The sequence below is a fragment of the Drosophila kikkawai genome, chromosome 2R (genome assembly GCF_030179895.1).
Source record: "Drosophila kikkawai strain 14028-0561.14 chromosome 2R, DkikHiC1v2, whole genome shotgun sequence".
Lineage (NCBI taxonomy): Eukaryota > Metazoa > Arthropoda > Insecta > Diptera > Drosophilidae > Drosophila > Drosophila kikkawai.
In genome coordinates, this window is record NC_091729.1 from 22,350,018 (window position 1) to 22,362,351 (window position 12,334).

At 41.3% G+C, this 12,334-nt stretch overlaps 3 protein-coding genes across 4 annotated transcripts; 2 read left to right on the plus strand and 1 right to left on the minus strand.

The window, feature by feature from the left end:
- Positions 1–1,034: 1,034 nt before the first annotated feature.
- On the plus strand, positions 1,035–7,461 carry Cdk4 (Cyclin-dependent kinase 4). 2 transcript variants are annotated; one of them, XM_017169397.3, is made up of 7 exons: positions 1,035–1,074; positions 2,355–2,582; positions 4,803–4,968; positions 6,055–6,190; positions 6,256–6,584; positions 6,654–6,789; positions 6,852–7,461. In XM_017169397.3, exons 2-7 carry the CDS (start codon positions 2,489–2,491, stop codon positions 6,933–6,935), a joined length of 945 nt encoding a protein of 314 aa, XP_017024886.1. In that variant the 5' UTR covers positions 1,035–1,074; positions 2,355–2,488; the 3' UTR covers positions 6,936–7,461. The 2 variants fall into 2 exon arrangements, with proteins under 2 accessions (XP_017024886.1, XP_017024888.1); XM_017169399.3 differs by lacking the exon at positions 1,035–1,074 and adding an exon at positions 1,098–1,243.
- Positions 7,462–8,018: 557 nt separating this feature from the next.
- RpLP2 (ribosomal protein LP2) lies at positions 8,019–8,607 on the plus strand. Its single transcript, XM_017169358.3, has one exon. It carries the CDS (start codon positions 8,099–8,101, stop codon positions 8,438–8,440), a length of 342 nt encoding a protein of 113 aa, XP_017024847.1. The 5' UTR covers positions 8,019–8,098; the 3' UTR covers positions 8,441–8,607.
- Positions 8,608–8,745: 138 nt separating this feature from the next.
- On the minus strand, positions 8,746–10,755 carry Dolk (Dolichol kinase). Its single transcript, XM_017169357.3, has 4 exons — positions 10,408–10,755; positions 9,850–10,336; positions 9,140–9,791; positions 8,746–9,077 (listed from the first exon to the last, which is right to left on the minus strand). The coding sequence occupies exons 1-4, from the start codon at positions 10,536–10,538 to the stop codon at positions 8,860–8,862; spliced, it is 1,488 nt and encodes a 495-aa protein (XP_017024846.1). The 5' UTR covers positions 10,539–10,755; the 3' UTR covers positions 8,746–8,859.
- Between the last annotated feature and the right edge of the window lie 1,579 nt (positions 10,756–12,334).

Sequence of the window (12,334 nt, forward strand, 5' to 3'; positions counted from 1 at the left end):
TTCTCCATATTTCTAAAATTCACGAATTTCAAGAATTAAGATCTCAAAATCAGCCTTTTTTTAAATTTTTATTATTTTATTTTAATTTATTTTATTATATTTTTAATTTAGCAAAGTAATTTAATTTTGACTTTCAGTTTTGATAAAAAATCAAAACAAAATTTTTTTTTAATTGAAAGGATAATAAAATAATATTTTTTTATCAGATGATTCTGTGTTTAGTTAACATAGGAAAAACAACGCAAACCAACTTTTTTTCGAGGGCACTCGGGAGATTCACTACAACATTAAACACAAAAGGGTTTAAATATTTTTATTTAAATATAATTTAATTCAATAAGCTAATTTTAGCCTTTTCACCACAAGAAATTTTTGAAAAGTGGCCCCATTTTGCAACAAATTAAATACTACTTAAATACTTCGTATTAGTACTTTTTTCTACTACTTTTTTAATGAAATAAAACGATGATATTTTTTTTTTATTTTGTTTGAAATATATTTTTGGTAAATAGAATTTAGGTATTTAAATTTCTATTATTATTTATTTACATTTTTTCTTGTTTAGTTTGTTATAAAATACAAATTTATATACGATATTGATGCATAACACTTTAATCTTTCGCTTAATTGGTTTATTTTATTTCAAAATGTTTTAAATTATTTTGGTCCTTATACCAAATAACAAAAAACACGTTTTCGTAGATCAAACAAATTATTTAACAATTTTTTACATATTAACATCGAAAAGTGTAATTACATTTCACAGTAACTTTAATTTAAACTGAACAAAAGTGTAATTTTCTATTAATAATTTTTTTGACTAAAACTAAAAATAAACTTTAAAAACAAAATAATCATAATTTCAGCTGCGATTGAAACTACCAAGCTAAAAGCACTTTTCGAAATTCAACGGTTAACAGGCGCAACAGGCTGTTGCCTAGCAGGGAGGCTAACAGGCGAAGAGAAAGGCGCTGTAACGGCCGAATACCGAAGAGAAACGCCAAGCGTTCTTATATCGTAAGCGTCGCATTGCAACAAAAACACTCCTCGCGTTCGCACATCTTACGAATATTGGTAAAAGTTTTTTAACTTAGTGAATTTATTAATTAATCGGGCAGCCCACCACTCGCTACGCGTCGTGCTCCGATCGTGTGCGGCTCTTGCTGATTATCAACAAATGCCAAAAATTATTTCATCAACAGGCGAATATAAAAATTAAACCTGCAAACATACAAACATAAATGTACATGTGTGTGTGTGTGTGTGTGTGTGTGTGTGTGATCTAGAGTGCTTACAAGTGTGCGTGCGAGTGTGCGAGTCACTTGGCAAATACGAAACACATTTTTTAATATTTAACTAATATTTTGCACACACCAACAACAAGAGAAACAACAACAATAGAGCCGAAAAACAGTAACTTGACATTGAAATACACCGTAAAAAAAGACGAAGAAGTGAAGAAGAAACGGTGAAAAAGCGTGCGTGTGTGTGTTATCAGTGGAAGAGAGAGAGAGAGAGACTCGAGAAGCAACTATTGCAACAATAACTATTCCAGATTTATACACCTCTCATAATTCTTTTCCTCGAAATCTACCCACTCTCTTTGTTATTTTCGCCTATAACTTTGTGTGCCTTTTTTGTTGCGTTATTTGTTGTTTCTGTTGTCTCGCGATTAGAATTAATTGACAAATGGCAACAACAAATTATTCGGGTTCTTTTTTCGGTGTTAATACAAACGGGCATGGAACTTGCTGGTAAAACCAAAAGTACACTGAGCGAAGTAATTCCTGTTAATTCCTTTATTATCATTAAACAAATAGAAAGCTATTATCTCTCTCTCTCTGGAAAGTAAAGCAAGTGTCATCCTTGAACAAGTGGCGTTCCGTGAGCTGTGAAAAGTAACAGGATGCACGAAAGAAGCCCCAAAAGGGAGACGCCGAAGAAGAAGGGGGGGGCCGGGAAGTGAGAAGAAACATGCATAAATCATAACTAGTGCTGGTGTGAGCCATCGCTCTCGTGCGATCGGTTAGACATAAAATAAAAGTACAAATAAACGAAAACATTAACCAAAGTTCATTGACCGCCCCGAGACCAGGCAGCCTGTGTGTGTGTGTGTGTGTGTGCTCTCATAGATAGAACGAGCATAGGAGAGCATATACCCAGACTTCTTTTTTTTTTCTTTCGGGGGCCCCATTAACACCTGTCACACCAGTCTTTATCGCGAGTTTTGGGTTATCTACCCAGGCAACAGGTAAAGGGCTCTCTCTCTCCCTCTCTCTTCGACGCGACTAAAGGACATATCGATAACCTAGCACAGATCGATAATCGGCATCGCCTTCTACTTTTTTTTACAGTGGGTCGCAATCACTGAATATTAAGTCTCGCGTACAATCCAACGCCGGTACTCATGCCAAATTCCGGCGAATTGTGACAAGTCGAGAAGCAAGATCGGTAGCTGTAGCTGAACCAATAGAAGAAATCCACATATATGTCACTCTCAAAGCGACAGAAAATGTCACAGCCGAAGAAGTTTGGCAGTGGTGATCCGTTTAATTACGAGGAGCTCAACATCATTGGCACAGGTAAGCGGATTTTGTTGTTGGGATAGGTCGTTGCAAGGTGGGTTTCTCATAGTTGTGGCTCTGTTTACCTATCGTTGGCCGGCTGGGTGCTCGTGCTCCGCGGAACTGTGTGGGGATTATTAAAGATTTTGTTTTAATTTGTTTACAAACTTGGGCTAAGGGATTTTATGGCTTATTTTTAGGGTTACTAAAAGTTTTTATTAGTGGGGGAACTAATGAAGCTTAACCAAACACGATATTTGTTAGTAAAAAGCTGGTTTTATAAATGATTTTTGTTAATTTGTGGACTAATTATGGGTATTTACTTTTTTGGTATCGACTAGTGCAGTTTAAGATTGGGGTTTTTGAAAAACAATATATTTACAGGTTTATTGGTGTAGCGCCTTTTCTAAGTCATCCAAGTCGAAGCTTTTGTAGAGTTCTATAATAAAACCCCGACTAATTAAGCATGAAAATTCGTGGAAAAGGGGAAATATTGTTTTAGTAAACCCCTCTCTATTAAAAACTTTTCACTTTAGGGGGTTTTCCTTACTTTTCTTGCATACTTTTAGGTTTCTTTCAAGGGCCACGTGTTTTTATATCGCCCATAGCCCAGTCTTATTGATCCCAGATCGATGATCTGACAAGTGGTTCATGATCTTTTTTATATTTTTTTGAGGTAGTAATTCCGAAACCGTTTATTTTCGTGTAAATAAAGCCCGAAGATCAATTACGTCACCGAGCTTGCGAAGAGGCAAAGGCAAATGTTAATGATGGATATTGTCAGTTCAGCGGTAGCCGGTGCGTAGGGGCGTAGGGGGTGGGAGGGGCCTTTAAAACGGAAGGTAAGCCATTCATGGGGCACTGAATTTCATCTGTTATACGGCACACACTTACATTTTTCGTCAGTCTGTTTTTCTGTTCACATTCATTCAATTATTGCCCCTTGCCATTCGCTTTCGCTCCAACCTTTCATTGTTGTTTCTGGCCTGTGCGCAATTTTTCGACTTTTTGTTGTATATTTTTTTGTTGTATTTTGACAAAAATCAAATCGAGAGCCCAGTAGCCGACGGCAAAAACGAGTCGCAAGTCGCAATAATAGTCGAAGTCGGGCTCTCGGCCTTGTGCTTGGCTCGGTGAAACAGCGGCACAGTTCACAAGCCAGGTGGTGTGGAGTACTAGACCCCCAAACCTCCCCATTTTCATACCCTTGGTCTATTACGTTGCCTGTCAATGTCACCCAAAATAGCCGGTGTCTTGTCTTGTTCGTCGTTGTCGTTGCCTTGGTATCCCACGCATGTCTCCGTCCGTCCATCAGTCCGGGCGATACTCGTAAATTTCCGGTGACAACATTCTGTCTCTGGCATTTGATTCTGATTGGGATTCTTTGCTCTCTTCCTATTCTCTTTCGGCCTTTCTCCACACACACAAAAAAAAAAAAAAAAAACGAGATATGGTCATTATATATCAGGTTTTAATAGCCAAAGAACGTCAGAAGTATAATTGTTGTTGAGCTTGGAAGAAGCACAATGCGAAATCTTAGGATTAACTTACCTTGTTTAAGTTTTTAAGCTTTTAATATAGTGATAGTTGAGATAAAAATGTATACTCCAAGTTAAGAAATTAGTGTCATTTCAGATTTAGTTAAAAAAACGGTTACTTTTATAGGAGAATATATTATTATATTGTATCTAAAGTATCTTTCTAAGTAGCATATTTTTTCCCTTTAAAACTGAATAAAATAAAGATATTTTTTATAAATATCCCCCTAAGCGCAGTGCTAAAAATATCTCGATGAGTATGAAATGCTCGAAAGAATTATACTGGTTCATATGTCATAGATAAGTGGCTTTTATTTTTCTATATAATTAAATCAAAACCAAATTGATGACCAATTTGTTTGTTTGTGTGCTTGATTTTCTCCCTGTGGCTATAGTGGCTGTAATCTTGAATAGTTTGCCAGCAGAGCGCCAGATATCACCAATCAGCCGGCGTTTTTCGGTCATCTTATCAGCACAGCTGACTTGGGTAGGCCTCCCCCCTTTGATCCCTCTCTCACACCCGCAGACCTTGCGAATTTTTGGCAATTTTACTTGTTCTTATCTGGCCTTGCCCTGCGTTTTGTTCGCTCTTCTCTGTGCTTTGCGCTTCTGATTAGCATTTCTATTTTATTCAGTCATTCGCAAATTTTGATCTAATTTCGTGTGCTCTTTTTTATGTCTTCTATTTTATTTTTTGCAGGCGCCTACGGAACGGTTTTTAGAGCCCGAGACACGAAAACTGGGAAGATAGTGGCCATCAAGAAGGTGCGGATCGCATTGAACGAGAATGGAGTGCCAATGTCCACGCTGAGGGAGATTGCCCTGCTCAAGCAGCTGAATGCCAGCGATCACGCCAATATAGTCAAGTGAGTGTCATTATCTCAAGAATATTACCTTATTTGAGCTGAAAATTAAGGTGCAAACAGGGGCCAATTATTATATACTATATATGAGGGGGTGTTATCTATACATATTGAGGCCGAGGTGGCGCCCCAACTATTTGTTAACTAATTTGAAAAAACCTCGCTACAATGTCAGTCGGCGCAGCGCTTCTGTTTATCTTTTGCACGCTTTATAGGCCGCCGATCCGCCGCCGCAGGTTTTTGCTTCTCTTCTCCACCACCGCCGCCCCTCCACCCACGCTGTTGGCATATGCCTGTCAAATATCACTAAAGCGGCGCCACTTTTCCGGCTGATAACGCCCCTGTCACTGTGCATTCGCAGATCCGCTGATTTTGTATTGGCAAAAAATTGCATTGCGGCAGCCGTTTTAAATTTGAAATTAACAGAGTGCGCGGGTAACAGACTCGATAGCAGCGAAAAATGTTGCTAACGTTCGATAGGCAGCATTGCGCTCTTTCACTCACTCTCATTCGGCTTGGTGTTGCGCTCTCACTCTTACGATACGCGATCAACAGCGTGAGAGAGGGGTGAGCGAATGTCGTATGTTCGAGGGAACCAAAGCAGTATGTTAAGTTTAACGCTACTGTTGTGGGGTTCGGTTTGATGGAGAAATAAGTGGAGCAGGGTCTTTAAAATTTTATAGAAAAATTATATCCTTTAAGGTTTAAGATTTTTAAATTTAAAAATAAATAAAAGCTTTAAATTTAATCCCAACAATATTTGTCGTTTATTTTGTCAAAAGATACATTTAGCAGATCGATCAACATGTTGCTTAACATAATGTTAGCGATTACTCTTACTTTGGCCGCTTACGCTATTCAGACTCTTTGATCGCTATATCGTAGGCGTGTGCATGTGTTTGTCTGGAGTGCTTTGCTTAGTTCCAGAAATGGCCAAAGTATGGCCACTCGAAGAGTGGCGCTGGTGAGCCCGGCAGCATTTTATGACAGCTTGGAAATTGCGCTCTCAACATTTAATCATTTCCCCTCTGCATACACAAACAAACTGAAGTATAATTGTGTGTATTTGTGTTTCCCCTCTGCTTCCAGGCTTTTCGAAGTATGTCAGTTTCTGGAACGCGACGGCCAACTGATGATTCTTTTGGTTTTCGAACACCTGGAGCAGGATCTGTCGGATCTCATAGAAAGGCTGCCCAAATCGGGCATGTCGCCAGCCACAGTGCAGGTGAGTGATGACAAGATGATCCTCCAACGATATTGCTAATATTTATATTTTTCATATTTTCCTAGCGCCTTTCGAGGGAACTCCTAACCGGCGTGGACTTTTTGCACTCCCATCGCATCGTCCATCGGGATCTGAAGCCGCAGAACCTGCTGGTCTCCGCACAGGGCCACCTAAAGATAGCCGACTTTGGCTTGGCCAAGACCTATGACTGCGAGATGAAGCTCACCTCGGTGGTGGTCACTCTGTGGTATAGAGCACCGGAAGTCCTGCTTGCACAGTCCTACAACAGCACTGTGGATATCTGGAGTGCTGCCTGCATCATCTTTGAGATGTTCAATCGCAAGGCCCTGTTTCCGGGCACTTCGGAAAAGAATCAGCTGGACCGTATCTTCGAGTGGGTGTCTCCTAGGAAGGTGTATCTATTCTGTGACCTTTAAATCTATTTTTGATTGGTATTTTTCAGACTAACGGGTCGACCCACAGACCAGCAATGGCCCCAAACCATCTCAGTGGCCAGGGAGCACTTTCCCAATCGGCATCCAAAGAGACCCCGTGACTTTTGTCCCAACCTTTGCGAGTATGCCGATGATTTGTTGAATGTAAATAAACTATTGTCATATTTTCGAATTCGAATTATATATTAATTCTGGTTCTTTCTCAGCAAATGCTCTCCTACGACATCCGATTGCGACCCTCCGCCTTGGCCTGCATGGAACACGAGTACTTCCAACAGGAACCGCTCTAACCCTAGGCCAGTGGCGGAACCACTGGGGAATTCACTTCCCCGGAGACAGCCTGAGCCCCTCCCCACAAATGGCCTCGCAACGTTCTTGTTACAATGTTCCTTTTTTAAGTGTAGTGTGTGAAGCAGTTTGTTTTCTTTTTTTTTCGCCCCAGTCCTGTCCAGTTCAGTTTAGCTACTGTGTCCGGATCCGGCTCCGGAATGAGGAGGGTATACCTTAATATGTTTGTAGTGTTAAGATTATACGTGTAAACAGTGTCGCGACATATACTTATTACTGCCGATCAACTATACATATATATATATTTACATATATAGCTGATACAACCAACTGACGGATGACCGTAAATGTGAAACGATTCTCGAGGACGAACGGAAAGTCCCCCAAATCGAAATGTGATACACAAAGTTCAGGAATGCATTATACAATTTCAAAATTTTGTACAACAACAACCACTTATACATGTATGTGTAATTATATTAAACAATATATATATATATACAGCAACAAATTAAATATACATATAAAGAAACGCAAAACTATGACCTTTTGCATTGGGAATTTTATAATAATATTATTATTATGTTTTTAGGAAAAATTATTAAGAGATGTATTTCAAGGATAACTTCGCCAGACGGTTCTGCTGCTGCTAGACAAGGCGCTGGACAGCCTCATATCCTGGCAAATTTTTGAATTCGGAAGGTTTGCCGCACTAAGTCGCAAGGTTGCCACTCCCCCGGCAGATTTTCCAAAAAATTCTGGATTTTTAGGTGAATATTTTTTCGGATTTTTTAGGGGTAGTGTTACTGCCTGCCCTATTCCTATCGATAAATATTTGATTAATATTTTCCAACCCTATTTCCTTTTTTTTCGTTTGTCAACTCTGTTACTCTCTCTCTCTGTTAACAAGCTGTTGCTCTCATTCTGCGGAATTCCATAAGCAAAATTCTGTTAGCAAGCTCTGTTATAGTACCAGGGTTGTAGAATCAGATGTGGTTCTAACATCAGCTGTGGATTTTTTAGGGAAAAATTTCAACTTTTTGGGGTTTTTTTAGGGGGAGACTCACTGCCCTACCGCTATTTCCTTCTTTTTCTTTACAACTTTTGCAAAGAAAGTCGTGTTTTTTGCTATCACGTTTCGTGTCGATAAAATAAAGACTTAAACATGCGTTACGTGGCTGCATACCTTTTGGCTGTCCTCGGCGGCAAGGACTCCCCCGCCAACGCCGACCTGGAGAAGATCCTCAGCTCCGTGGGCATTGAGGTCGACACCGAGCGCCTGACCAAGGTCATCAAGGAGCTGGCCGGCAAGAGCATCGAGGAGCTCATCAAGGAGGGACGCGAGAAGCTGTCCTCCATGCCCGTGGGAGGCGGCGGTGCCGTCGCTGCCGCCGACTCTGCCCCCGCTGCCGCCGCTGGAGGCGACAAGAAGGAGGCCAAGAAGGAGGAGAAGAAGGAAGAGTCCGAGTCCGAGGACGACGACATGGGCTTCGCTCTCTTCGAATAAGCTGGATCTTTATTTCCTACCCACCCAAAAAACGCCGTATATACTGTGTGAATACCGGGCCAAGCAGAGCGTCGCCCCTGCAGTACTCCGTAGACGATGAAGAACTTGTCGTCCGGCTACCATTGTTATACAATAAAAATCTGCAGTATTTGCACTTTATATAGAAATGCGGAAATTGTGTTATTTGTTTGCCTAAAAGTTGTATTTTTGCCAAAAAAAGAACTTGCATTCCCACGTGTTTGTTAACATTCTGTTGCAAAGCTCTGTTAAAGCACCGCTAGCCCGCTGTTAATTAACAGAAACGGTTACACGGAGAGCAGAGTATTTTTATTTATTTATAGTTCCTTATGCTAAGTTTAATTTACATATAAATACACCGGGGAATGCTACGTCACATATTTACATCCACTTGCAGCAGCCTAGGCCAGCCCCACGATTGCGTAGAATATCAGCGGCAGCACCAGGTTGTCCACCTGGTCGGTGAAGGCCTCTACGAGGGCAGAGTTTAGAGCCGCGAAAATGGTGGCGAACCATTTGGCCTGGGTCATGGCCATCAATCCGGCAAACTCCAGCAGCCAGACGGCGAACAGGATGGAGACCACAAAGGCGACAGTGCCCTCCACAGAGCGGGAGGATTCTAGAGGAATTAATTGCAGTCTTTTTAGTAAATCCAAGAATTAAAAGTATAAAACCACTCACTTCCCCACTTGCTGCGACCCCATTTAGAGCCCACGACGCTGGCGGCCGTATCACCCACACCCACGGCCAGGATTCCCGAGAGCATGGCCAGCACATCCCCGCCAGAGCAGGGGCACGGCGTCAACCAAAGGGGCATTGAACATCCGATGAGCAGGCAAAACGGGGTCAAAGCCATGTCGCCAGCATCTTTCTCATCCTTGAACGAACGGAAGGCATCGCCCAGCTTGTCAGCAAATGGAGGAATCTTCAGCACACGCACTAGCTCCAGCACCACAAATACAGCCAAGGCAACTCCTGTGCCCAGGTACAGCAGGGCGCACTCGTAGACCACTCCCGGGACATAGACCAGCACGATTAGGAGGTGGAAGATCTTTCGCACCCGTGTATTGGCCCTCGAAGAGCTGCCAATCTGCCAGGCTACGGTGATGCAGGTGAGCAGAACCAGCAGCAGATAGAAGACCAGGATGCTGAGACGTTTCTGGTCCCGGAGAAGGAACTGGAAGAGGGCAATCAGAGGCAGGGGTTGCGTGACCGGCATACAGGTTACAGCCGCCAAGAGTACACCAAACGACAGGTAAAAGTGCACTGGTTTCCTTAGCGTGGGAAGCGCGATGAGGGCCACACAAAACACCAGCAGCCAGAAGAGGGCATTCTGTGGAAGAGAAGTGATGAAAATTCAAAGCTACATCAATAGGTTTGAGTATACCTACCACCATGATCATGTTGAGCTTGTCAAACTCATCAGTTGCCCAGGATCCGTCGCAGAATAGGCCGCTGAATCGATTAATAGCACTCATGGCGAAGAGCACCAGACCCTGGACAAAAACAGAAGCTTCGCCGTAGGAGAAGGACTGCTCAAAGCCGCGCAGCGTGTAAATATAAATCTGCTGATACGAGGCGATCATCACGAATCCCACGGAGAACGCAAAGGTGAGCGAGGTGTCCGCCAGGAGGCAGAAGCACAAACTCGTAATCACTCCGGGCAGAAGGCTCACCAAACACTTGACCAAGATGCCCGTCTTAATGAACGCGTAGATGAAGAAACAGAGGGTTTCCAGGGCCATTCCGCCGGCCGAAACGGCAAGGATCCACTGCATCTGGGCCTGATCCTGGCAGCCAGGCGGGGAATGCAGCAGGCGGACGCCGAGGGCCAGCGGGAGCAACAAACATAGCCAGGCTCCGAGGCCAGCATTGGGTCTAAAGGGTCAGATTAGATTTCCGGATTAGAGATAAGAACCACCGCACTTTGGACCTTCACGCCGACTCACCTGGGTGACATGGCCTTGATGGTGAACACGTCCGCTCGCTGGGTGATCCGCTCGTGGCTCGCCTGGCTGTCCGTCGTGGAGGAGCACGACTCCGAGTCCGAGTGCTCGCTGTCTGGTAGTGAGCGCCGCATTATCCGCTGCTTCTGGTGTCTCAAAACATGGCTTCAGCCGAAAATTGTCCCCGATTTTTGTGTATTCGCCAAAGAGGTCACGGAGAAAAGCGTGGGCTTTTCTCTCCTGCAGGTCAGTCTCGGGAAAGTGCTTTGGGATGCACTGGACCAGCTGGTCGCGCTTTGTTGTTGCCCCTGCACCAAACTGTTGCTGCTGCTGTGTTTGGTTTCAACTGCACTTTGGTATTTTCCGTCCAGTAGTGCGGTCACACTGCGCGGTAAGTACTAATTTAAAAATATATTTTTTTTAAGTTTATTTAAAAATTAAGGTAAAAAGAAGAAAATAGAAAATAACAAACCAGAATAATAATTTAATTTTAGGTATTCGAGTTTGACTAATAAAATATACCAGAATATATTTAACCCTTTGTGGACTACTGGCCATTTAAGAAACTTTTCAATATTTCCTAATTTCACGAATTTTAAATAACGGATTTGTTCTTTGACTTAACAAAAAATTATATTTTTTAAAGAGTTTTTATACCCCTGAAGGGTATTATAATAGTCAGAAATTCGCAACTTTGAAAAGCAGACGTTTCCGACTCCATAAACTATATATATTCTTGATCAGCATCAACAGGGGAATCTTTCTAGATATGTCAGGAAGAAATCGATTTTTTGGCCATTTTTGCAAAATTTTATAAGGGGTTGTTACATCATTAAAATTAGCAAAAATGCCCAAAAATTTTGATTTCATAAAATTTTAAATTTGGTATGCAGTTTTTTTAAATTAATAAAAAATAACACAAAACTGCTTTCCGAATCGAAATTAATGCATTTTTGGCTTAGTTATGATATATTTTAATTGTTACCTGCAAGGGTATACAAACTTTGGCTGGCCAAAGTTAGCTTTCTTTCTTGTTTTATCTCATTTGGGAGATATGTTCATTTTGTATTAATTCAAAATTTCTGTTTAATGTTTAAAAATCGAACGACTATATCATAGCATATGAATGATCGGCAAATGTAGAGAAAAACTATAAAAATAAAAATATATAAATATGATCTAATTAAAAACTGCAAGGGTATACAAACATAGACGTGCCATACTTAGCCTTTCTTTGTTAAATATCAAACAACAAAATATAACAACTGTTCTAGCATGTATAGCATAAAAATCTATCTTATATTATAGCCTTATATATATACCAGGGGTGTTAGTTGAAGTTTGCCGGTTTTACTGTTGATGCCGCTAGCCGTACTATATACATTTGTATCATTCGGCATATGTGTCATTTTTATACCCTTGCAGGGTATTATAATTTCAGTCAGAAGTTTGCAACGCAGTGAAGGAGACGTTTCCGACCCTATAAAGTATATATATTCTTGATCAGCATCAACAGCCGAGTCGATCTAGCCATGTCCGTCTGTCCGTCCGTCTGTCCGTCCGTCTGTCCGTCTGTCCGTTTCTACGCAAACTAGTCGCTCAGTTTTAAAGCTATCTCAATGAAACTTTGCATATAGTCTTCTATATGCTCTCACTGCTATATATGTCGGAACTGGCCGGATCGGACGACTATATCATATAGCTGCCATACAAATGTTCGATATATTTTTAGAAAAAAAATTATAACTTTGCTGTTTTTTAACATTTTTGCACCATTTTTTAGATATGACCATTTTATATTATTTCTGAATTTTGGTAAAAATTTTATGAAAATCGGAAGACTATATCATATAGCTGCCATAGGAACGATCGGGAAATTAATAGAAAAAAAATTATAGATTCGTTGTTTTTCAACGTATTTTCATCTACT

Excerpts from the sequence above, each read along its gene's own strand:
- Cdk4 (XM_017169397.3), top strand. The coding sequence starts at position 2,489 with ATGTCACTCTCAAAGCGACAGAAAATGTCACAGCCGAAGAAGTTTGGC. Across the intron at positions 6,191-6,255 it reads TGTCGCCAGCCACAGTGCAG|CGCCTTTCGAGGGAACTCCT; the intron begins GTGAGTGATGAC and ends ATATTTTCCTAG. Across the intron at positions 6,790-6,851 it reads ATGCCGATGATTTGTTGAAT|CAAATGCTCTCCTACGACAT; the intron begins GTAAATAAACTA and ends GTTCTTTCTCAG.
- RpLP2 (XM_017169358.3), top strand. The coding sequence starts at position 8,099 with ATGCGTTACGTGGCTGCATACCTTTTGGCTGTCCTCGGCGGCAAGGAC.
- Dolk (XM_017169357.3), bottom strand. The coding sequence starts at position 10,538 with ATGCGGCGCTCACTACCAGACAGCGAGCACTCGGACTCGGAGTCGTGC. Across the intron at positions 9,792-9,849 it reads AGCTCAACATGATCATGGTG|AATGCCCTCTTCTGGCTGCT; the intron begins GTAGGTATACTC and ends TCTCTTCCACAG. Across the intron at positions 9,078-9,139 it reads GGGTCGCAGCAAGTGGGGAA|AATCCTCCCGCTCTGTGGAG; the intron begins GTGAGTGGTTTT and ends TAATTCCTCTAG.